At 44.2% G+C, this 24,741-nt stretch overlaps 1 protein-coding gene across 2 annotated transcripts; it reads left to right on the plus strand.

Annotated features, from left to right (window-relative positions):
• The first annotated feature begins 1,273 nt into the window (after positions 1-1,273).
• Positions 1,274-23,732, plus strand: LOC106599719 (desmoplakin-A). Of its 2 annotated transcripts, none has more exons than XM_082973428.1 (24): positions 1,274-1,669; positions 3,121-3,205; positions 4,393-4,514; positions 4,698-4,839; positions 6,498-6,623; positions 6,724-6,783; positions 6,894-7,061; positions 7,273-7,377; positions 7,632-7,727; positions 7,855-7,980; positions 8,641-8,799; positions 8,995-9,149; positions 9,315-9,441; positions 9,832-10,018; positions 10,289-10,533; positions 10,782-10,963; positions 11,180-11,318; positions 11,575-11,768; positions 14,186-14,348; positions 14,499-14,582; positions 14,754-14,861; positions 15,651-15,749; positions 15,955-17,781; positions 18,376-23,732. In XM_082973428.1, exons 1-24 carry the CDS (start codon positions 1,464-1,466, stop codon positions 21,616-21,618), a joined length of 8,148 nt encoding a protein of 2,715 aa, XP_082829554.1. In that variant the 5' UTR covers positions 1,274-1,463; the 3' UTR covers positions 21,619-23,732. The 2 variants fall into 2 exon arrangements, with proteins under 2 accessions (XP_082829554.1, XP_014046493.3); XM_014191018.3 differs by having other exon boundaries at positions 1,277-1,669; positions 15,955-16,452.
• The last annotated feature ends 1,009 nt before the right edge of the window (positions 23,733-24,741 follow it).

Genomic DNA, 24,741 nt, shown 5'->3' on the forward strand with positions numbered 1-24,741 from the left:
CATTACTAGAGAGGTGTGGACATAACCACTGGAAGTAGTGGCTATGACCACACACACACACACACACACACACACACACACACACACACACACACACACACACACACACACACACACACACACACACACACACACACACCAGAGAGAGTGCACTCAATCCATTAGGGATCGACACAGACAGGATTTAAACACCAGAGGGCAGAATATGTCATTCTGAAAAATCCACTCTCAGACACATTGTTTAAAAAGAGACACATGACTCAGCTGTTTTATCTTCTGGCCAAAATAAGCATAACGTCTGGCCACTATCAGTTTAAGATGGAGTGGTTGATAACATTGAACATGTGAGTGTCATATTGTTGAAGTTATTGTAAAGCACTTCAGATCAGCTTCACTTGCTCCAGCAATCAGCTATTCACTTGTGTGACGTTGCTGTTTTATGTTAACGCTATGATTAGCCCAATGGTATTCAAATCGGGGTCACGGAGGGACTGTAGTGGGGTCACCAAAAAGGAACAAAAGATTAAGATGACAGATTATTGTATGGGACAATATACAAATGTTTTTGAGAAAGATAATTTGAAAAATCCAATTTTATTGTGTAAACGTATGTATTGGTTTCTTTTCATTTTAATAAGAGTTGAAAATGTAATGAATTGAGGGTTATTTGTTGATGTAAAAAACTTGATTTTAAGGTTGTGTCATTATATTTGGGGTGGGGTGGGGTCAAGAAAAATTATTGTGGAAAGAAATTGGTCCCCAGAAATTCTGGCAGAAAAAAATGGGGTCCCCGCTGAAGAAGTTTGAATACCACTGTTATAGCCTAATGCTCACTTATTGTCTGCCTCAGCTTAACCTCTGCCTCAGACTGGGTGTGTACTCCCCTCCCTCCTCCATTCCTTTCCCGTTAAAGCCTGCTGCTCAGACACACCTGTACGCTATGTGTGTCTAAATCTAATTTATTCAACCTAATAAAACTAATTCCCATATTATAGCATTTTTTTTATTTGTTTTATGTTGCAGACTGAAAATATAATTGTACCAACAAATTCATAGTATAATAATCACTTGTCCATTTGAGCATTTAGTTTGAAAAAAAAGAGAGACAATATTATTATACTCATTCGACCTTCCCGACCTCAAGAATCTTGCTTGTGAAGAGCGTGACAAATTCTTTGCACAGCAAGTAGAAAGTTACCACCAAATATAATTAACAAAGGGGCGTTACTGCCGCCCACTGTCTGTCTTCGTTAGCGACGCTGCGACGCTAGGAGTGGTCTGTCCAAAAACGACTGTCCTCCGTGTTCTCACAGTAGTAACTACAATATCTGCGCGACAGGAAGACGTCGGAGAGGGTGGGCGTAGGGACGAACACCTCCGACGTTTAGGACTACACTTCTTTCAAGACCATTTACCTTTTTTTTAAACAAAATTGTAAATCAGAAACTGTACTTGAAATTAGTATGTACGGCTCTCAAAATAGACTTCCGACATTGAGTCGGAGGTCTAATTCTCGACCAGACCTGACAAGCGGCACTCAGTTCGTCGTTGGTGGAAACGGCTATCAACAGGAATATGCAGACGGATACAGCTATTCACAAACTTTCTCCAAAACGGCCATGGGGGGAGGTGGTGGGGGCTACGGAGGGGGACTTGGAGGGGGAGCAAGGTATGTGCACCTTGCGTTCAGAATTAGGCTAAAGGTTGATTAAGGACAGGATAAAAATTGGACCAATAGTTAACGTTAATGACTAGTTTACTGTGAATCAGATGAATAAATGCATTGTATTTAGACAGTGGAAAAAAATCTAACTTTGTTTTGTCAAATACATCAATCCGACATTGGATCAGCATTTTTAATCATAGTGAATTCGGGGTTTATCCCCGACCAGAAGTCGAACCGGAGTCCAGCAACTGTCTAGCCAACACCTTAATCGTTAGACCAAGAGGTCCGAACCACGCACCGAACCACGCATTTAGGTGGCTACGTGTTGGTTTGACAGTAGCTGGACCAGGGTTCGCGTACCGGTTGTGGCGCCCCTTGAGCAGAGATGGGCAGTATTTCTGTTGCATGTATTTGAAATATGTATTTCAATTACTTCTGAGTATTTTGTCATTTGAAATACATTGGGCTGAACTACACTCTAGTGAATTTTGTAACAAGATAATTTCGAGACCTGTAATTTGTATTTTCACTCTGCATTGGTATCAGAGTTCTGAAGGCACTATGGTATGATAAGAGCGTCTGCTAAATTAACTAAATAAAAAGTATATGATTGCAAAGCATGCATTAGTATTATTCTAATAAGCTTCGCCCTGAAACAAGGCCAATAATAATACCCAGTGTGCTTTCCAGTTAATATAGGAATGTTCATTTTCACATATATATTTACATTTTGATCATTTAGCAGACACGTACAGTCAGAGTATTCAACTAAGATAGATAAAGAACAACATATCACAGTCACTGTCAACATTTATGTAATCTGTTACTGAGAACGTTGTTGTTGTTAGGCTGGCTATTTGAAAATGTTTTTTTTTTTTTAATGCTAAAATACAAAATACATGTATTTTAATTAAATACATTACAAACTACAAGTATTTTGTAGTTTATTTTGATACATTGATCTTTATGGTATTTTGGAATATTAAATACTGAAGAAATACACTTTTTAGACTTAATTAAGATAAATCAGATTACATTATGATTAGCATTATACAAAGTACTGTTTTACATTATGTATTAAATGACAAAACTACACTCACAATAGTGGTCATTGCCCTGATTCTATACAGGGCTTCAATAGCCTAGGCTACATTATCCAGAATACAAGCACAGATTACTCAACTCAACACATATTCTTGGTCAAAGCCGATACATTGAGATCTGAGATCTATATTTGACTGTGTTCAAGAGTGAAATGTGTTGGAAACTTTCAACACACAACATACACACACACACACATACCCCTTAACTTGATCCTCCCCCAGAACGTGACGTCACCTAATGTCACGTACCTTGTTGTTATTGTAAATATTAGTATAATGCCAATATAATGGATGTTTTGTGTTACAATATTGCAAACGTTGATGGTGTGTTCTTTGTTTTGTCATGTTTAGTGTGCAGAGCATCCAACACAAAGCTTTCTTCCTGCAAAGCCAGTGTCAGGAGTACCTGCAGAGAGTACAGCAGATTCTCCAGGCAGTAAGTACCCTACACAGGTCAATTATGGATAGAAACACACACACGTATGGATGCACATGCCCGCCCACACACAAACTTGTTTGGTTGTGGAATAGCAGCATTAAAATGGGTTTAGCTTTAGCATAATAATTGATCTTTCACTTACAAATATAAAGTCATATTTTTTTAATTATCTTGGATGCTTCTGTGTAAACAGGAGGATTTTGCAATCCTGTTTTTTCTGTGTTGATGGAACATTGGTAGCAGCTGTCTTCAGCTGTACTGATACTATTTCACTCATCTAGAATTACTGTCCTGAAACGTGCTGTTTGCCTTTTTGTCCATGAATGGTCTATTATTATCTCCCCTTCCTGAAGTGTTTTCAGCCATTATGGGTCATAATGGTGTGGTCTTTTTGACCTCGTTGGTCTTCCTGGTTGTCTTTTTGACAGTTTAGTGCAGTGTTTCCCAAACTCGGTCCTCATGATCCCAAGGGGTGCGTGTTTCGTTTTTTTGCTCTAGCACTGGGGTGGCAGGCAACCTAGTGGTTAGAGCGTTGGGCCAGTAACCAAAAGGTTGCTGGATCAAATCCCTGAACTGATAAGGTAAAAATCTGTCTTTCTGCCCCTGAACAAGGCAGTTAACCTGCTGTTTCTCTGTAGGTCGTCATTGTAAATAAGAATTTGTTCTTAACTGACTTGTCTAGTTAAATAAAGGTCAAATTATAAAAAAATTAAAAACCACACAGCTGATTCAGATGATCAAAGCTTGATAATTAGTTGATTATTTGGATCAGCTGTGTAGTGCTAGGGAAGAAAAAAAAAGTGCTCCCTTTGAGGTCCGGAGGGCAGAGTTTGGGAAACGCTGGTGTAGTGTGTACCACAGCAGGTTGCTGGCACCTTAATTAGGGAGGACGGGCTCGTGGTAATGGCTGGAGCGGATTAAGTGGGATGGGTTCCATGTGTTTGACGTAGTTCCGTTCCAGCCATTATTATGAGCCGTCCTCCCCTCAGAAGCCTCCACTGGTGCGTACTGTATTGCCATGTTCAGGTGTTAGGCGCTTGTCTTGTTGGCTGTTTTGGTGTGTTTACCATGTTGACATAGTAGCTTACTGGGCAGTCTTGTGGACAGTGTGGGTGTGTTGACAGTACTGTGTTGACTGTGTATGTGTGTATTGTTGTACTGACCATATGATTGTCCTCCCCCAGGGTGGTCCAGCGGGGGAGGTGGACAAGCTGATGAGTATGTCTTCTGAGGCTATAGACCAGCTGAAGGGATGTGCCATGGAGCTGCAGCACATGAAACAACCCAAAGACAAAATCATCAAGAGGTAAGGACAGAGAAAGAGATGGAGAAAACAGAGAGAGCTAGTGAGAGTGTGCTCGTATGTTTGTGTGTGTTTGATACATTCATTTGCATATGTGTTTGCATTTACATTTGTGCTCAGAAACAGATGGGACGAATCCACTCTTCTCTTTCATGTCTGACATTTGCCGTCTCACCCTCCCTACAGCATACAGCATCTCCAGAACATGCAGAGTGGGATCACCTCCTCCATCAGTGGGACAACCCAGAGGATGAGCAGGGGCAGCATTGGCTGGGAGGAGAGGGGGAGGACCTACACTGATGCCATGTCTTGGATCGGCCAACAGAAGGTATTAAAGCTAGAAAACCTGCAATTAAACCTGCATAATGTATCTACCGATTCCCCCTCAAGGTGATTGCAAAGGGTGAATAGATGACTGCATCACTCTGGAACTCAGCCCCTAGACAATATGCCATCCTTCTCTCGAAGCTCCAAACCGGTTTAGAGCAGTAGGATAGATAGTTTGAGTGTGTGCGTGTGCGTGTGTGTGTGCAGGGAGGTTGGAGCATGACACCAATCTTATCGCAGATTCTGGCCTGCTGAAACTCAAACCACCACGATGCAAAAAACATAAGCTGCTCAAAAAGAGAGAGGGAGAGAGAGAGAGGGTGGGGACAGACAGACAGACAGACAGAGAGTGAAGGGGGGGAGGGTTCAGAGAAAGAGAAATGACAAACAAGGGGGAGAGAACACATACCAGAGAGGGAGAGAGAGATTGAGCAGTAGAGAGTGAAAAAAGGGCAAAAGAAGGAGAGGAATGTGAAATCTAACACTCACTACTGACACACAGTGTTGTGGAACATGACTGTTAGACTGATGACTTACATGCCTATGCGAACACACCCTGCACGCCTTGCTTCCAACTAATCTGCTCAGTCAGACACACACCACTCCCTACCTCTCCCTATTTGGGGTGGCAGGTAGGCTAGTGGTTAGAGCGTTGGGCCAGTAACTAAAAGGTTGGTGGATTGAATCCCCAAGCTGACAAGCTGTCGTTCTGCCCTTGAACAAGGCAGTTAACCCACTGTTCCTACGCCGTCATTGTAAATAAGAATTAGTAGTGACTTGCCTAGTTAAATAAAACATTCCATCCCTCCGTCTCATCCCTTACCTATCATTATCTCATCCCTTGTTCTCAGATGTTTTTCTTTCCCAGATGTTTGTCCTTCTGACTTTGTCACTGCGTGTTGTGTTGTGTACGTTCTCTCCTTCTCTTTAGCATGTCAAGTTGATAAAAGTATTGGCAACAGTAAAACGGCAACAATAAAACGTTTCTCTGTCGTGACCCTATTTGAGCCGTCACATACCCTCTCTCCCCGCCCACATATCCCTCTCCTACCTCTTTATTCACTGCGACAGTGTAGCTCACCAAATAGACATTTGTGCATACCAACTTACAAACATAAATGCATAAAAAAAAGGGTGGGGAAAGAAAACAAAAGGAAGCAGAGAGGGAAGAAAAAGGGAGAGTGCACTTCTGTAGAAACTGTCTGGGAGTGGTGGGGTGGCCAACCATCCCAGCTAGTTTCAACTGAGCACAGCACTCACCCTTTTTCTTATCAAAGATGAGTGGAGTGAAGTGAACTCTCTACAGGGGGAATAGGTGGAATAGTTTCCTGCTGATGCCAGACACACTGACAGTGGGAACAGTTAATTATTATTTACTACCATCTAGGGGATAGAGTTAAGAAACACATTTATTTAGGCTTCCATACAAACAGATATGGTTTCAGTAGCACGTCGTCACTGTCCTACAGCTTACATGGAAATATTCAATAGAATTCCTAACTAAATGACACCAAATTGTGCTTTTTTTTTTATGATCCTGAAGCTGAGAGGTTGTTATTCAGTAATAATAATGTAGTTAAGCTTTTGGTGGCATGCTGTTTTGCAGTGTCGTTGTGGTAAAGTAAGCTGTATCTCTCCTGTGTGTCTGTCTGTATGCAGCGTCTGATCGAGACGTCTCCGTGGGGTGAGGACGCAGCCACCATCGAGCAACAGATCCTGAGCCAGAACAAGTTCCACAGCTCCATCCAGAGGAGCCAAGAGGTGGAACGCGCCAGAGATGAGCTGGTACGTACTGTAGAGCTGACTGTAACTAGGGCCCAGAGTTCCCCCTGGACAGGCCACATAGTTCACATAGACCCTACTGATCGTCTGTGTCTTTACTCAGGCCCAAAATGATGACAAGGGTGGCCTCCATTCCCTGCAGCAAGAATGGGACAGTCTTCAGGTATGAGTCCATTTTAACAACAATCAATTGAACAAAATACAATCATTTGATCATTCATTTCTTCAGAGTTATGATTAGTGTATTAACATTGAACTCTTCTCCTCTGTCAGAAAATGTCATTTGCTCGTATGGGCCAGCTGAGAGAGCTGCAGAACATCATCGAGGAGATCTCCAGGGCCATCATGTGGGTCAACGAGAGAGAGGAGGAGGAGCTGGTGTTCAACTGGGGAGACAAGAACATTGACGTCTACATCCCCAAGAAACAGGAAAGCTACTCCGTAAGGCTTTACACTGACATTATACCTATTCTGAACACTCATTAGTCTCATGTTACACTTCCTAGTTTCGTTTTTCACTTTGCTGTCTATTTACAAACTAACATGGGAACAATGGATATCAAAGTCCTTTCACTGGTAACCATGAGTAGACACGCCTAGATTCCTATACTCTAGTAGCCTTTTTGAAGGTCCTCTCACTGTCTCTATCCAGAAACTGATGAGTGCCCTGGAGGTAAAGGAGAAGGAGCTAAACAAACTGAAGCAAAAAGTCGATGGCCTCCTGAAGAACAATCACCCAGCCTCAGACAAGATCGAGGTGAGAGTCACTTTACCCTTAGCTAGGGTTGAACATTTCCCCAACGTTCCCAAAATCAGGTTTTCTCGAAATTCAGGTTGGAAGATTCCTGGAATCAGACGGGTAAACACAGGAAAACCTGGGAATTTGGGGAAAGTTACCGGCATTTTGCAACCCTACCCTTAGCCTCCCATAAGTAGTGAAGTGGAAACATCAGTTTGTTCTATACAATTTATGGAGGTGCTGCTATCCAAAAGGCGGTGTTTGTTCCCCAGGCCTACATGGACACTCTGCAGACCCAGTGGAGCTGGCTCCTCCAGATCACCAAGTGTATACATGTCCACCTGAAAGAGAACGCTGCCTACAGCCAGGTGAACACACAAGTGCATACTTCCATAAACACACAGACATGCATGCACAGACACACACACACACAAGGAATGCTGCTTAAAAGCTACCATAGGTAATTTTTTTACTAAACTTCCCGCTCCACTTCAGTTCTTCAAGGAGGCCAATGAGATCTACAGCAAGCTGCAGAAGGAACATGAGAACATCCGTAACAAGTTCACCTGTGATAAAGGAACATCTCTGGAGAACCTCACTGAGCTCCTCAAGAACCTTGAGGTACCTAAAACTGATTGACACCTGGGAATGTTTCTATAGTTTCTATAGTAACTATCATAATATCAACAAATAGTTGACAAGAGTATGATGGACATGAAGTGAGCATTTTTGCTATATATTAGACAATCCTCCTTACTACTCTTACAGGATCTTAAGTCGATCACCCTGTTGCAGGTGAATTTACTTGCTATCCAGGAAATGTAAAACGTGCAGTGTATTTGAGTTTTAAAAAGGCTTCTGAAGTTTGTAATTTTTACTTTGAAATTTCAGACTTGATTTTTCCAAATGAAAAATGTGTCAAACCCTACAAAAATGTCCATTAATTATAATCCACATAATAATTCACATTTCCTGTTGCTGTAGGATTATTTTCCTGCTGTTGCAAACTGGCTCAAATTAAGATCCGCTCTGGCTTGTTTAAAAAAAAATGTGCATATGCGCAACAGAATGCATATGACATACAGGTATATTGCAATTGTTTAGGGTGGTTCATGTATCCCAAGACATGATTGATATGTAACTGAATTATTGTTGGTGAGAAAGTTGTGGATATAAAACTAGTTGGAATTATTTCAATGGGAGAACTAGTAGCTTTAGGGATAACTATAGGACTATTGGACCTGTTTCCGTGACCTTTATATGACGTGTGTTTGTCCCCAGAGAGAGAAGGAGACGATCATGGAGAATAAGAGGCAGGTCAAAAACCTGGTCAACAAGTCCAAGAGCATCGTGAGGCTGAGACCACGTAACCCTGAGGAGAAGAGTAGTAGTCCTAGTCCTGTTATAGTACAGGCACTGTGTGACTTCAAGCAAGACCAGGTCAGACAGACACACACACAGCACAGCACAACACAACAACACACACAAGAAAAAAACACTCATTCTAAATTGTTAACCCATGATCTTATGTAGCACATGCACATTCTTGTGTATATGCTTGTATACTACCACTACCACCACCAACACACGCATACAATATTTGCAGAGAAGAACTGTGTTCTTTGTGTCCATCAGAAAGGGATCTTCAAGGGGGACGAGGGCATCCTGACGGACAACACCCAGCGCAGTAAGTGGCACGTGACAGGTCCTGGAGGTCTGGACATGCTGATCCCATCTGTGTGCCTCCTCATCCCCCCGCCCAACCCTATCAGCATCGGACTGGCCAACAAGTAAGACTCCCTCAACGTCCACGCTGTCTGGCTCTCTGACATTACTGCCATTTCAATAACTCTGCCATAAAAATGACATTACAACAGACTACATCAACTGACTTCCTACTATTATGACACAAACAGATCGTTGATTAGTAACTGATCCTATATTGTGTATTGCAGGAATGAGCAGTACTACGAGGCCATCATGGGCATCTGGAATCAGCTCTACATCAACATCAAGAGCCTCATCTCCTGGCAGTACTGTGTTAAAGACATCAACCACATTAACTCTCTCACCCTCACCATGGTAAGGCCTTACACAAGACTACCACTTACACAGCGGTGTCAGATAAGTCGCTCTGGATAAGAGTGTCTGCTAAATGACGTAAATGTAAATGTGAATTATAAGTGAAATTATCTGTCTGTGAAACAATTGTTGGTAAAATTATTTGTGTCATGCACAAAGTAGATGTCCTAACCGACTTGCCAAAACTATAGTTTGTTAACAAGAAATTTGTGGAGTGGTTGAAAAACAAGTTTGAATGACTCCAACCTAAGTGTATGTAAACTTCCGACTTCAACTGTATATGTTTAATAAGCGTTCTCTCTCCCCTTGGTGGTCTTTAAGAGTAGTCTTCTTAGCCCACAGTAGTTGTAAATCTCACTCTTCCTTCCTCTCTGTCATTCTCTCTCCTAGCTGTCCCAGATGCGTCCTGAGGAGTACCGGAACATCATAAAGAGTCTGGAGACTCACTACCAGGAGTTCCTTCGCAACAGCCATGGCTCCGAGATGTTTGGAGAGGATGAGAAGAAGAGGATGGAGGGCCAGTATGCTGGAGCCCAGACCCACTACGACACACTGGTCATAGGGCTGCCTACATACAGTGAGTCCTAGGGCACCTAGTGGAGCTTCTTAGATGGCTGAATGCCTTCCCTGTCTACACTGCAAACTACATCTGTTCAATAGAAATCGTAGAGTCAGGGAGGTTAAGAGAATGAATTTAATCATTGAAATAGGACACTGTGACTCCAATTGCTACAGATGTTTGCCAAGAAATCACTCAGATTATGTTGGATATAGGTTACTACATTAATATGTTATGCGACTGGATTTGATGCCAGTGCACTAAATTCAAATTGGTTCCATTTCACAGATCAATCCAAAGCGGAGGTGGTCAAGAAGGAGGTGGTCAAGCTGGTGGTCCAGCATGAGCCGCCCATCAAGGTGGAGACGACCAATACCTTACAGGGCTCTACCCTCAGCCTGACCCTGCTTAGTGACCTCCACGCCCTCAGACGCAGGCTGGAGCTGGCCGAGTCCGGCCTTAGCCACCACCTCCATGTGCCCCTGGGGGAGAACAGTGTGCAGGAGTGCTCACAGCGTCTCCTAAAGCTGGAAGTATGCAACTACATCAATAACAGACATTCAATAGAGAAAATGGGCCTGTAAAAAGTTTGACAAACTTTGCATTTCTTCCTCCTGTCTTTAATGTAGTATCTGAGATAACATGACTGGATAGGCGACAGCAATGAATGCAACCTGTGTGGTCAATCCTATCCATTTGTGTATTTCTCTTTGAATAATCTTTATAATCCTAAACGCAACCTATTGTACATGATGAACTAACCCTTGTTCCTGATTCTCAGGGCATACACCATGATCTGGACGGGGTGCGTGATGAGTACCTGAGGCTAAGGGAGAGGGTCCTCAGGCAGCTGGAAGGGACAGCAGCAGACTCAGAGCAGGCCAAGTTCCTCAGGAAAGAGCTAGACCTCCTCAACCAGAAACTGGGAGATCTGCAGGGACTATCCTCTGCCTACCTCCAGAGGTATGGCTCTCACAGGAGCTCCTACCTTCTAGTCTTCTTCCTATGTTAAGAAATGGTTGCGTAAACAAACTGGTTAGCAAATGTTTGTTGGGGGAAAGTGTCACCTCTGTAAAATGGTTATAGTTTGTTGTGGTGTTGTCTCATGTTTCACTGTTGAAATGTCGTTTGTTGAGATGGTGTTGTAACGTGGTGCATGTGTCTGCTTTCCTTGTGTAGACTGTCGTATCTTCGGAACTTGTGCCAGAGCCTCCTCCAGGCTGAGGATGTCATCAAGGTCCACGAGGCCCGTCTGACTGAGAAGGAGACCACCTCCCTGGATCTCAACGAGGTGGAGCGCTACAGATCCACCCTCAAGGTCAGATAAACCATCAGTTACCAACTGCTGTCAATTCATGTCTTTCAATCCATGTTTAGTGTGTACATTATGGAGTGCTGTGACTGTTTGACTCTGAACGGCCTAATATAAACAAATATATGATGCTTCTGGGTTGTTGTGTGGTTTGCTGCACTGTGGCTGTGTCGGTGATGGCATTGCAAAGGGGAGTGTATTTCAACTAGAAGAGTGTCAGTGTTTTTCCTAAGGCTTGTCTGTCTGTTGTCTGCCCCTACAGCAAATGAAGTCGGAACTGGAAAATAAGAGAGACTTGCTGAAGGCCATGGAGAGTGACCTGGTCAATGCAGTGCACGTGAACAGTCAGATCTCAGCCTCCTTCCACAAGTGTGATGTGGACCTGTCCAAGTACGCTGACCTGGTGGGTCAGATGTCTGACCGCTGGCGACGCATCCAGACCCAGATTGACAGCAGGTGAGCTCACTTAGATCTCTAAACATACACTTCTCACATACACTCTTACAAACTCTTTTAAACACACACAGCAAATTCTCGTGTTAAATCAACACTGACAGTGTTCAGTTTAACACTGGCCCAGTGTCTATACGGGTCCACACTTTGGAGTGTTAAATGAACACAGTGCTTAGTGCTGATGTGATGATCAGCTTAGTGCTGATGTTAGGTAATTAACACTTTCAGTGTTATGCAATAACACCTCATAGTATTTTTAACCATCACAGAAAGAGATCTGTGTCTCTTGACTAGGTCATTCAGTGTTGGGTTAAGGAGATAATATAATATGTACTGGTCTTTACTGCAACATGCCCTTGTGAGCATTTATAGACTTCAGAACTGGCAGCAGACATTCTCAAACTTAAATTAACATAACCGTAGACCACAAACTGTACAATACTTCAATCAATCAATCAAATGTATTTATAAAGCCCTTTTTACATAAGCAGAAAACTAAACTAAAACCCTAAACAACAAGCAATGCAGCTGTAGAAGCATGATGGCAAGGAAACACTCCCTAGAAAGGCACTTCCACTCACTGGTGGCCAAAAATAACGAATTGAAAGCCATGTTGCCACTAAGCCATGCCTCGAATATAATTTCCCAGTGTGCCTTGACTTTTTGAATGATTTGTAGAGTTACCACCCATGACTATATTTGTTAGTGACAGAGACATGGTTGTTGAATTAGAACATCCTTTGTTCTGTGGACTTTACCAATTGAGTTTCTACTGTATGTTATAAAATATGTTCCTATTCAAGATTACTTTGTTTTTTCGTATGATGTACCCAATGATTAATGAAAACTTGCTATGTCCTCGTTGTGATTTTATGGACGTGTTCGGTGCGTCTTGTCTATACACTTTTGTAATATTTGTGAAATGCATATTGTTATGTTTGGTAGCACTTATTTATTTATTTATTTTTCCTTTGCCTCCAACCCCTTTCCATACTTGGAACGGATGTGGGTGGGGCTAGGTCTACATAGAGGTGCTGTTTTCAGAAAATTCACAAAAGCTCTGACGAAGGCCGTTAGGCCGATACGTAAGCTTATTAAATATCAGTGATACTATCAAGAACAGTGTGCGGTTTCCTTTTTTTCCTTCATCCTGTTTCAACTGTTGCCATGCACCTGTAACAAGATTGCTCAGATGTGCGAGTGCCTTTTGAATCTTATCATAAAAATGTAACTGTTTGGGACAATACATTACATATATCACAAGGCCATGTTTTACCCTAACACAGTGGTGTTAGGAATCTACTGGTTTACAGGCCACATTTAGTGATGTAATATTTGATACCGGAGCTCCGAGGCATGCGCCGAAATCGCAAAGCAGTTTGCTTTGAAGCAGTGTGCCGATGCTTGTGTCACTTTATCAGAAGCACGTGATCAATGACGTCCAAGGCTTTGTTTTGTCAAACAACCACCTGATTGGTTTGGTATTGGTTTCGGTAGAAGACAAAATTGGTACCGTGTGCACGCACGACGCGCTACGGCATCATCTATACTAATTTGTCTGTTCTAAATTCTTTTGATCAGCAAGTGCCACTAGTGTACAACGTGTTGATCATAGCTTCGCGTAATGAACCTATTTTCGACACAATTGGCCAGAAATGCTAAATGCTTCAAGAAGCTTTGTTTCCCCATTTGTAGCCACATCAGGCCTCCAAGTCACATTATGCTGGCTTGCAAAATGATATGTATTTATTATTGGAATCTGGACAGAGTTAGGACAATCAACAGTTTGAATTTGTATTCACCCGCGACCTGCATTCAGAATGACTGTCAGTCTTGGGAACTTTGATAAAGGAGACAACCTAAACCATTTCAACTGGAACAACTATTTCAGTTACAGGTGCAATAAATCTAACTAACTAAAATGTATGTTATTTATCTTTGTGTACCATAAGATTAATTTAATCAATGTATATGCAAAAACGCATATTAAAAACAATCCCCAAAAATGGAGCTGCAGTAGAGCATGCTGGAAAATAAAGATAAAGATGGCCCTGGTTTTGATGGGAGTGTTTTACTCTCCACAGAGTAAAACTGTCTCAATCACACTCAACTCTGGTTATTAACACCAACACTGGGGTACTTTTACACCACTGAGTGTTCATTTAACTTCTGAATCAACACTAGAAATGTTACACTGAGAAATCTCGCTAGGTAAGACTGGCATATTTGCTGTGCATGAAATCACTCTCATATCCAGTTCTGATGTTTCATAATACTTGCTTCTATGCACTACCAGGAGATCCATCACACTCAGCCTCCTTGCATTCCATAGTCTTCTTTTTGCTGGTAGTCAGCAACTCAATTGACCATGGGACTGACTCTCCTTTTTCTTCTCCCTCTCTCCATCCCTCTCTAATAAGAGTGTGGGACCTTGAGAAGCAGGAGAAACAGCTAAGACATTTTCAGCAGAGCAGTGGAGTGGTAGACCAGTGGATAGACAATGCTAAACAGCGCCAGGACACCCTGCAGGCAGCCAAGTTCAGCGACATCCAGGCCCTCATGGAGCACCTCAACCAACAGAAGGTAGGCCACTGCACAGCCATCCCCCCAAAAAATGTTTTATCTAAAATGGTGTCGTACAATTCTGTACAGTACAGAGACTAACTGGTTGTTTCAGGTATGATTGATAGATTTGAACACACTCATGACAAGCCCTGTGTGTTTGATGGACAGGTGCTGCACAGTGAGATCAAAGGAAAGAAGGAGAAGGTGGAGGATGTACAGAAGGATGCAGACACCTGCGCTACCTCCATCAAGGTGAATGGCATGCTTTCACAACCTCTCTCAACACCTTGAATTTGGTTGTCACTAAAAGTATCTTACCAGTTTGCATATCACATCGCCAACTAAAACCGTATCATACTTTAGCTTGTAAAATAAAATAAAAACGATATGCTTGTATTCATACATGGTTCTACTTCATTCCAGGACTATGAGCTGCAGCTGGCCTCCTACAGTGCTGGACTGGAGACCCTGCTGAACATCCCAATTAAGAAAACCATGCTGCAGTCTCCTGCCACTGTGGTCAGAGAAGAGGTAATGAACCAGCCTGTCCAACAGGGGGCAGTATACAGTGTTATAAAGATTTCAGGGCCCGTATATATAAAGCGTCTGAGTAGGATCAGTTTAGCTGTTTAGAGCAATGTGTGTGTGTGTGTGTGTGTGTGTGTGTGTGTGTGGGGGGGGGGGGTTGTTATGTTTTATGCTGGGCCTGGTCTTTTTTCTTTTCTTTTTCAAATGAGCCCTGTAATTACAAAGATGCACATCAAGTACACATATGAAATGCAAAACAGGAATACAAAACACTATCATCATAGAAAACAAAGACATTCTTCATCACCCTGGTAATCACCCTGGTAATGTGGATAAAGGAGTTCATGAAGCCTGAGGTGGCATAATGCCAGTCATAATACCCTACAGGTATTACAGTGATGTTAATCCCAGTGTGGTAATCCTTGTTTTTTGGATTGATTTGCTATTTGGCTCTATTAAAAAAGGTGTTATCTGGAACCTTAAAGGGTTCCTCGGCTGTCCCCATAGGAGAACCCTTTGAAGAACCCTTTTTGGTTCCAGCTAGAACCATTTTGGTTCCAGGTATAATTTTTTGGCTTCAATGTAAAACCCTTTCCACAGAGGGTTCTACATGGAACCCAAAAGGGTTCTACCTGGAACTAAAAAGGGTGCTCCTATGAGGACAGCAATAGAACCCCTTTTGGAACCCTTTTTTCTAAGTGTACATAGTAGTTGCTCTATTATCATTTTTTACACTAATTTAAGAGTCTATGACTGCTTGTTTATCTATTAAATCTAACTGTACCCCACTAGGCAAATGACCTCCAGTCTCGCTACATAGAGCTCCTGACCCGCTCCAGTGATTATTACAAGTTCCTGGGGGAGATGTTGAAAAACATGGAGGAACTGAAGGTAAGGGCGTAATGGCAGAATCATAAAAAGAATGTGTTTGCCATATATGTAGCATATGAGTTTCCTCCAAATGATTAATTTCCGGAAGTGATATGACTTTCCTTGGTTATGATAGAGTTAGGTTAATCTGATCCTAGTTTTTAAGGGCAACTACTTTTCATTGCGACTATTATCTCATTGTGACTCTTCTATTTCCCCCCTTCAGATAAGGAACACCAAGATCGAGCTTCTGGAGGAGGAGCTGAGGCGTCTGAAGGATAACATCCAGGACCGCAGCGAGAAGAACCGTTCCTTAGAGGATGCCCTGTCCCGCTATAAGCTAGAGCTCTCACAGTCTAAAGAACAGCTCATCTCCATGGAGGAGGTGAAGAGGACCACAGCCATGCAGGCCAGCGTGGCCAGGGAGAGCCTGGACACCACCAGTAGCCAGCTGACTGAGCTCAGTGACAAGCTGGCCCGCCTCACCTACCAGCTGGATGAGGAGAAGAGGAAGAGGAGGCTGGCCGAGGAGCGCTATACGAGCCAGCAGGAAGAGTACGAGGCAGCCGTGCGCCGGCGCCAGAAGGAGCTGGACGAGGTCAACTGGTCCAAGATCGACCTGGAGAAAGCGGTGAAGGACAAGGATCGTGAGCTGGAGAGGCTCAGGATGCAGCTGGAAGAGGAGGCCACGAGGAGGCGCGGGGCAGAGCAGGATATCTCTAAGGTAAGAACGCAGTGCAACCAGGAGATTAGTAACCTTAAGCAAAACTATGAGTCGGAGGTACATGTCACCAAGACCACCATCCTCCAGGCTTCTCAGCAGAAACAAGAGGACATGGCCGAGCTCAAACTGCAGTGTGAAAGACTAGAAGCTGATAAGAGTGATCTTGAAGAGGAGCTGAGGACTTTGAGACTATCTGTGACTCAGACTGAGGATATGTGGAGGAAGGCAGAGGAGGAGGCCCACCAGCAGAGGTCTAAGGGGACGGAGGAGTCGAGGAGGAGGAGAGAGCTGGAGATACAGCTCCAGACCCTGGTCACCCAGAGAGGAGAAGAGGAGCTAAGGCAGAAAGAAGCATTGGCCGAGGCCATCAGGAGCAGCCAGGAAAAGAGCAGGCAGATCAGCCTGCTCACATACAACCTAGATGAGGAGGGCAAGAGGAGGAGTGCCCTGGAGTTAGAGGTCACCAAGCTGAGGCAGACCTACACTGAGCTGCAGACCAGTAACATCACCTCTCGGGAGGTCATCAACAAGCTCAAAAGCTCAGAACAGGAGATCCACCTGGTCCGAGTGGAGCTCGAAAAGCAGACCAATGAGAGGACCAAGGCTGAGATGACGTCCGCCCGGCTTCAGAGCCGCATCCGGGACGTGCAGGTCATGGTGAACAGTCTGGAAGCGGAGGTGGAGAAGCAGAAGAGAACCACCCAGGATGAGTTCACCCGCAGGAAGAGGATAGAGTCTGAGCTGAAGAAGATGACCCAGAGCTGCAGAGAACACACCACCACCATCAACACCCTCCGGGCCAGGCAGGAAGAGGTGTCCACCTCAGAAAGGAAGTATGAGCAGGAGCTCCGGCCTCTCCAGGAGGCTCTGGACAAGAGCCTGCGGGTGCACACAGCTACCACGGATCGCCTGGGTCAGGTATCCGCAGAGCTAAAGGCACTCCAACAGCAGCTCCTCCAGGAGCATGCGAAGGTCCGTGAGGTCAATCTCCGCAACGAGAGCCTCTACAAAACCATTGAGGAGAAGAGCCGGCTGCTCAATGATGCCACCACAGAAATCGAGAAACTCCAGTGCCTGACCCAGAAGCTGACCAAGGAGAGGCTGAGGCTGGAGGAGGAAATGAGAGGAGTAAAGCAGGAGAAAGAGCAACTGAAACTTGACAGAGATAGGGTTGATGGAGAGAGCACATCCCAGATCTCTTCCCTGCATGTCCAGCTCCAGAGCAGCAGCAAGATGACACTGGAACTTCAAGCGCTCATCAAGGACATGACCAAGGAGAGGGAAAAGCTCAAATCGGATTTAGACAAAGTCCAAAAGCAATCATTTGAGGTATTTTGATTGATCTGAGGGGTCAATTCCAAATAATTCCAACTAATTCCAACAACTCTGCATGAATGACTGGCACTAGGAGGAACAAGTTCAAATTATTTACATGATTAATTAATGTTTTCTATTATTCAGGTTTTTTTTCTCAAACTTTTGCATGAGAAAATGGCTTTGCTTTTGTTCACTCAAATAACAATTGTATTGTTGTTAACAATTAATAACTATTACTCAACTATGAAATATTCATTCATTATTAATAATTCCTAATTCCACTGGCTAAATTCTATAAGTATTTAATCAATAATTTCATTGTTTTCTCAGAGGACCAATGTTCACCACCTGAGTGCTTCCATGGTTTGCACTGCACTCACTCATGATATCTACAGTAAATTAAGACTATACATTCGCTGGTTGCTGGAAATTTGCTAACAATCTGCTAACAATAGTGTTCATCTTTCTTCCCTCAATATTTTAACCAGAAAGGGAAGAGGGTAACTTTTTTAATATATAATGATTTATACAGTCTTTATCCATACAGTTTTTTTTAAACATGGGAGTGTGTTGACCAATATGTCTTATTCTCTCTTTCCCTTCCAGACCTCCATGATGGTGCAGCAGTCTCAGAACCACTACACTGAGATCCTGTCTGAGAGGGACACCCTTCTGATCAAGTTGAAGCAGCTGGAACAGGACAAGACCCGCCAGGGTCGCTACGAAGAGGAACTGAACCGCATCAAGGTCTCCCTTGAGACTGAGCTTCGCAACAAACAGCGTCTCCAGGAAGAAAGAGACAAGATCCACAAGGACTTTACATACTGGAAGAGCCAGTATGAACTGAAGGAGGGGCAGATGAGGCAATGTGACTCAGACAAGGACAAGATGGAGAGGGAGAGGCTCTCCCTGAAGAGAGATTTGGAGCGTACGATGGTGGAGCTGAGGACTGTGGAGGAGAGGCATAAGGGCAGGCTGCAAAGCTCACAGAGGGAGGTGTCGGATCTGGCCCTGAAGAGAGATTCCCTGGAAAGGGAGCTGAGGAGGCTGCAGCAGAGGCCTGACTCCATGAGCATCCAGACCCAGACGGACGAGAAAGTGGTCACTGTGGATCCGTCCAAGCTGGTGTTCAATGGGGTTCGCCGAAAGGTCACCGCCCACCAGCTGTGTGATTGCGGCATCATCAGCAAGGCCACCCTGGAGCAGCTGCTGAAGGGAAAGAGGACCGTGGAGGATGTGGCAATGGACATCCAGCTCAGCCTCAAAGGAACAGGCGTCATTGCAGGGATGGTCAGAGGCCCCCAGGGCAGGATGTCCATCACTGAAGCCAAGACCAAGAACCTGCTCAGCCAAGAGAGCGCCATCATGCTACTGGAGGCTCAAGCTGCCACCGGCCACATCATGGACCCCAAATTCAACGAGAAGATGTCAGTTGATGCTGCCTGCTCCAGAGGGGTGGTGGACACAGACGATAGAGACACCCTGATGACAGCTGAAGCAGCCGGCACAGGCTTCAAAGACCCATACACTGGAAAGCTGCTGTCCATCGGACAGGCTCTAAAGCAGAACCGTCTGGACAAGAAGACAGCCCTCCGTTTGCTGCAGGCTCAGGAGTCCGTTGGCGGCATCCTGGACCCCGTTCTGAGCGTGTTCCTGCCCAAAGACCTTGCACTTGATCGCAACCTGATCGACGAAGACCTCTACAGGGCTCTGAACAAGAAACCTGCCTGCTATCTGGACCCAATCACTGAGGAGAAGATCAGCTACAGTGATCTGAGGCTGAAGTGTAGGATGGAGCCCGCCTCTGGCCTGCTGCTCCTTCCAGTCCCAGAGAAGCCCATGACCGTGCAGGGTCTCAGGGGAGAGGTGTCCGTCACAGAGCTCATCAACTCCAACCTGCTGTCTGAGACCGATGTGCAGAAGCTGAACCAGGGAAAGCTCAGCAGCAAGGAAATTGAGGACAAGCTCAAGAACTACCTGCATGGTTCTAACTGTATTGCGGGGATCTATGATGAGGCAAACAACAGGATCATGACCATCTACCAGGCCATGAAGGAAGGACTGCTCAGACGAGGAACCACCCTGGAACTTCTGGAAGCCCAGGCAGCCTCCGGCTTTGTGATCGACCCTATCAACAATGTCTGCATGAATGTGGAGGAGGCCTGGAAGAGAGGCCTTGTGGGCAAAGAGTTCAAGGACAAGCTGATGTCTGCAGAGAAAGCAGTCACTGGATACAAAGACCCCCACACTGGCAACATCATCTCCCTCTTCCAAGCCATCGAGAAGGATCTGATTGAGAAGGGCCATGGAATCAGGCTTCTAGAGGCTCAGATCGCCAGTGGTGGCATCATCGACCCCAAGGAGAGCCACCGTATCGATGTAGACATTGCCTACAAGAGGGGCTACTTTGACGAGGAAATGAACGAGATCCTGACCTACGAAGGAGACGACACCAAGGGCTTCTTTGACCCCAACACCCAAGAGAACCTGACCTATCTGCAGCTGAAGGAGAGGTGTATCACCGACCCCAAGACTGGTCTGGTTCTTCTGCCTTTGAGGGACAAGACCAATCCTCAGCAGATGGTTCAGCAGAGCAGCCAGAAGAACATCCTCCGTAAGAGGAGGGTAGTGATCGTAGACCCTGACACTGGAAAAGAGATGACCGTGAGGGAAGCCTACCATAAGGAGCTCATCGACTACGACACCTTTCTGAATCTCTCAGAGCAGGAATGTGAGTGGGAGGAGATCACCATCAGAGCTTCTGATGGTTCAGCCCGTATGGTGGTGGTGGACAGGAAGACAGGCACACAGTATGACATCCAGGACTCCCTGGACCGCGGCATCATCGACCAGACCTCCCTAGAGCAGTATCGTTTAGGAACCCTGACTCTGACCCAGTTCGCCGATCTCATCACCAGCAAGAGCAGCCTGAGCGAGCTGTCAATCACCGCCAGCAACATGGAGGATGTGGCCACCTGCAGCAGTCCCACCCAGGCCTGCCCTTCTTCCCCCACCGTACGCAAGCGCTTCAACAGCATATCCATCACCTTCTCCCCAACAGATGAGTTTGATGAAGGGAGCCCCATAGCGGCCGTCTTTGACATGGAGACAATGGAGAAGATCACCATCCTGGAGGCTCTACGGAGAGGCATAGTTGATGCCATTACAGCTCAGAAGCTTTTGGAGGCCCAGGCCTGTACTGGAGGCATCATCAACCCCACCAATGGCCAGCGGCTTAACCTGCAGGATGCCGTCCACCAAGGCCTCATCGATGATGACATGGCCACCAAGCTGAAGCCAGCCCAGAAAGCCTTCATGGGCTTCGAGGATGTGAAGACCAAGAGGAAGATGTCTGTGGTCGAGGCCATGAAGGAGAAATGGCTGCCTTACGAGGCTGGCACGAGGTTCATGGAGTTCCAGTATCTGACAGGAGGGCTTTTAGAACCCGGCAACGGACAGAAGACCAGTATTGAGGCGGCCATCCGGAGGGGCTGGCTGGATGGGAGAGGAGCACAGAAGCTTCAGGACACAAGGAGCCATACCAAGAACCTGACATGCCCCAAGACCAAGCTGAAGATCTCCTACAAGGAGGCCATGGACAGCTGCATGGTGGAAGAAGGCAATGGCATGAAGATGCTCCAGGCTTCCTCCATGTCCAGCAAGGGCATTAGCAGCCCTTACAACGTGTCCAACCCAGGCTCCCGTTCGGGCTCCAGGGCTGGCTCACTGGCCACCTCTCGTTCCGGGTCCAGGAGTGGCTCCCGCAGGGGCAGTGTGGATTACTCCTCCAGCTACAGCACCTTCACCACTTCTGCCTCCAACACCCTAAGCGTCAACTCAAAGTTCTAATATTAAAACACATATATGGAAAGAGGGTGTGGAGTAGAGTTGCTTTTGGGTCTGAAAATTAAAGCCTGGTCTTACCCAAGCCCGATGAGCTGAAGACCGAGCTCAGGCCCGGTCCCACATCATAGAAATGTTATGAACCCGAACCCCTCAAAAAAGCTAGATTTCTAGAAGACAGCCTATTGATTTAAGCTGGTGTTGAGAACAATGCGGCAGAAAACCGAGGAGAGAGGAAAACTCACCTTAGGCCTAGTTATGATCAACTGAATTACGAAAATATTGGAATTAATTAGGCTATAGGCTAATGCAATTGAAGGCATGTATCACATTTTTGCTTATGGAAGCTCCCAAAGTCATATTCAACCGTTAGCCTATAATACATTTAAAGCAATAGCCATGGGTGGTCAATTTGATGATATTTTCAGCACCGTTTTGATTGGGACAGTGCCTTCGCGCTGCTTTGAGACAAGCTTGGGGATTTCTTTTCACTGAATCTCCGTTTGGATATTTGTTTACAATTCGGTAGGGAAAATGTTAGCTAAGTTGAGGTGAGTGCTCATGAGCATGTTATATAGCTTAACAAGTGGATTTTGCTCTTCACTCTCGTAGTAACCTAAACATTGCGACTTGTCTGATAATCAATCAATGTTATTTTGTTTGAATCTGTATAATTGGTTGATCTCTGGCTGGGCAAATAAGTGGAGGTGGTAGCTCATGTATTTGTTTGCTCATCTGTCACTGATCAGCAACATTTTGCATGCAATAGTGTAGCCTAAATCAAGTTAATATGTTGCACTTGACTCTTGTATAGGTAACTCCAAAAGCCCGCAGAGGTTATGAAATATGAACACGAGACTCGCATGCTTTTGAAAATATTGATTGCTGTTATTTTCTATTGGTATCATGATGAATGAACTAAGTGTTATTATTATTATCATTATCATGCCTGGTAGGCTATAGTAAACGTATATAATCTATTCACCATCGCGTTGAGAGCACGTCCTGTTTTAGCTGTTTTAGTGAAATTTACATCAATATATAATCTCAGTCATTCATTCATGTCTTTACACAGCATATACGTCATTCATGGCCTTAAATACAATCAGGCATTTTATTTAGAAAATGAAATAACAAAGGGAGACTTGAATAATTAAACAAATCTAGAAATGAAACCATTTTTAATCTAACACCTGTTTGGCACACAAATACGCACGCAGCGCTCGGTCCTACCCTCCTTGTTCTCCTTCATCATCTGAACACGTAAGCCTAGTAGAGGGAGGGTGAGGGAGATATTTAGAGAGAGAGAGCAGTAGTAGAAGCTATGGTGCGCTAGTAGTCACGAAGACACGCACGGTCCCCAAAATGTTATAAAAGAGCGCGGCAATTCCCAACCCCGTCCGGCCCGAATAAATTCTCAGAATTTCACGTCCGGCGGTCGGGTTTGGGCTGAAAATGACAATTCTAGTGTGGAGTAGATAGGAGTAGATGTGATGTGGCACATTTGTTATGGTTGAGGAAGAGGGAAAGTGGGTTAGATGGGGTTGAATTTGTGATGTGGTATATCTTTCATTGATTGATTGTGTTTAGTTTATGTTTTGTGCTGTTAGCTAAATCTGGTTTGGGGGTATAAAGGTTGAACATATTCAACTATTCGATGGATAACAGTTTGTTAGAATGAAATCTAAAATCCATGTAAATGTTTAGATTTTTAAACTTGAAAATAAATGTAGTTTTGAAATATATAACGTTTTACCAAATAAAACTGCTTTTATATTGTACTATGTTTTGTTGTTATGTAAAGGTAATATCTTACTGCTTCAATGTCCTTGGCTCACAGCATCTATTCTACAATGTCTACAATATTAATTTATCTGACTTTTATTTTGCTTTAATATCACTCAATCACTGGCAAACATTTGCTGATCTAATTTTGGTTTTCAAGCAATCATTTGAAGTAACAATGAATGTACTTGACAATGACTTACAACACAATGTCCAATGGTACTGAATTATAAAACAAGTAATAAACCATTATGAATTTACCCTGAATAGATTTTATGTAATGATATATTTTTTATTCCAAACAATTGAAAAATAAAAGTTCATTTCCAACAGTGTCTTTTTGTAAGTGTCATGTAGAGATTGTTTAAAGTCCATCGTTAGTCTATGGAGCTTTAAGAAGCATGAAAATAGGGAGAACATGCCCTCAACTATGATGATAATGCAATAGTGGGTTCACTCACTGACGGTTTGTCGAAGCTTGCACTCTCACAAACTCAATAGGCTTGTTGAAGACCATGTCCCATACCGTTCACACTGTTCTAAAGCATTTTTACTGTGAACATTTACCACACACAAACATAACTGACATAACGGTACAACTGAAAATTAGCAATATAATGAAAATTAACACAATCATTTCATGAGAAGATATAGTAACAGAAAGTTGTCTTAGAGGACAGCAACACAGGAATATCAGTGTGTGTGCGCGTTAATGCCTGGCTTTAGTTTGGACAGAGTCAATCATTAAGCAGGTCACTCCTTCAGTAACCAAGGTCCGTCACTTACAAAGTGCTGTTATGTAAGCCAGATTCCACTGTCCTTAGGTCAGGTGCCAAACAACTGAATCATCATGTACCTTTGTACTACTACACAATACGAGGTACAGTCACTGCCCTCCAATGGTGTTGAAATGTGTGCTTCTGAAACCCTATGGTGACTTAAAGTGACTAACTTACTCTATAGAAATGACATGTCCTTACAACTTATTGTCACGTCTCATATTAAATGTACATATCACTCCCAAGTTTCAGGTCATGCACTTCCTTTGCTTTCTGCCATACCATGTCCACATGTCACAGCCTAGGGCAGTGTTTTCCAATTCCAGTCTACCCCCAACAGCACAGATTGTCCATTACATTGACCAGATACTCAAGTGGCCGCTCTAACAATGAAAATAAATGTCTTAAAAATGAAGGCAGTCGGGAGGCAAGATCAGGGGGGACCATTCTAGCCAATAAAATGGCAGGTATACGCGTGGGTAACAGGCACAACTCCGATATAAAGTGTTTTTTTTCTCAAAGTTGCCGGGATGTCAGGTGTTCTAATTATTCCCTGTACACTCGA

The sequence above is a fragment of the Salmo salar genome, chromosome 03 (genome assembly GCF_965601325.2).
Source record: "Salmo salar chromosome 03, fSalSal1, whole genome shotgun sequence".
Taxonomy (NCBI): Eukaryota; Metazoa; Chordata; class Actinopteri; order Salmoniformes; family Salmonidae; genus Salmo; species Salmo salar.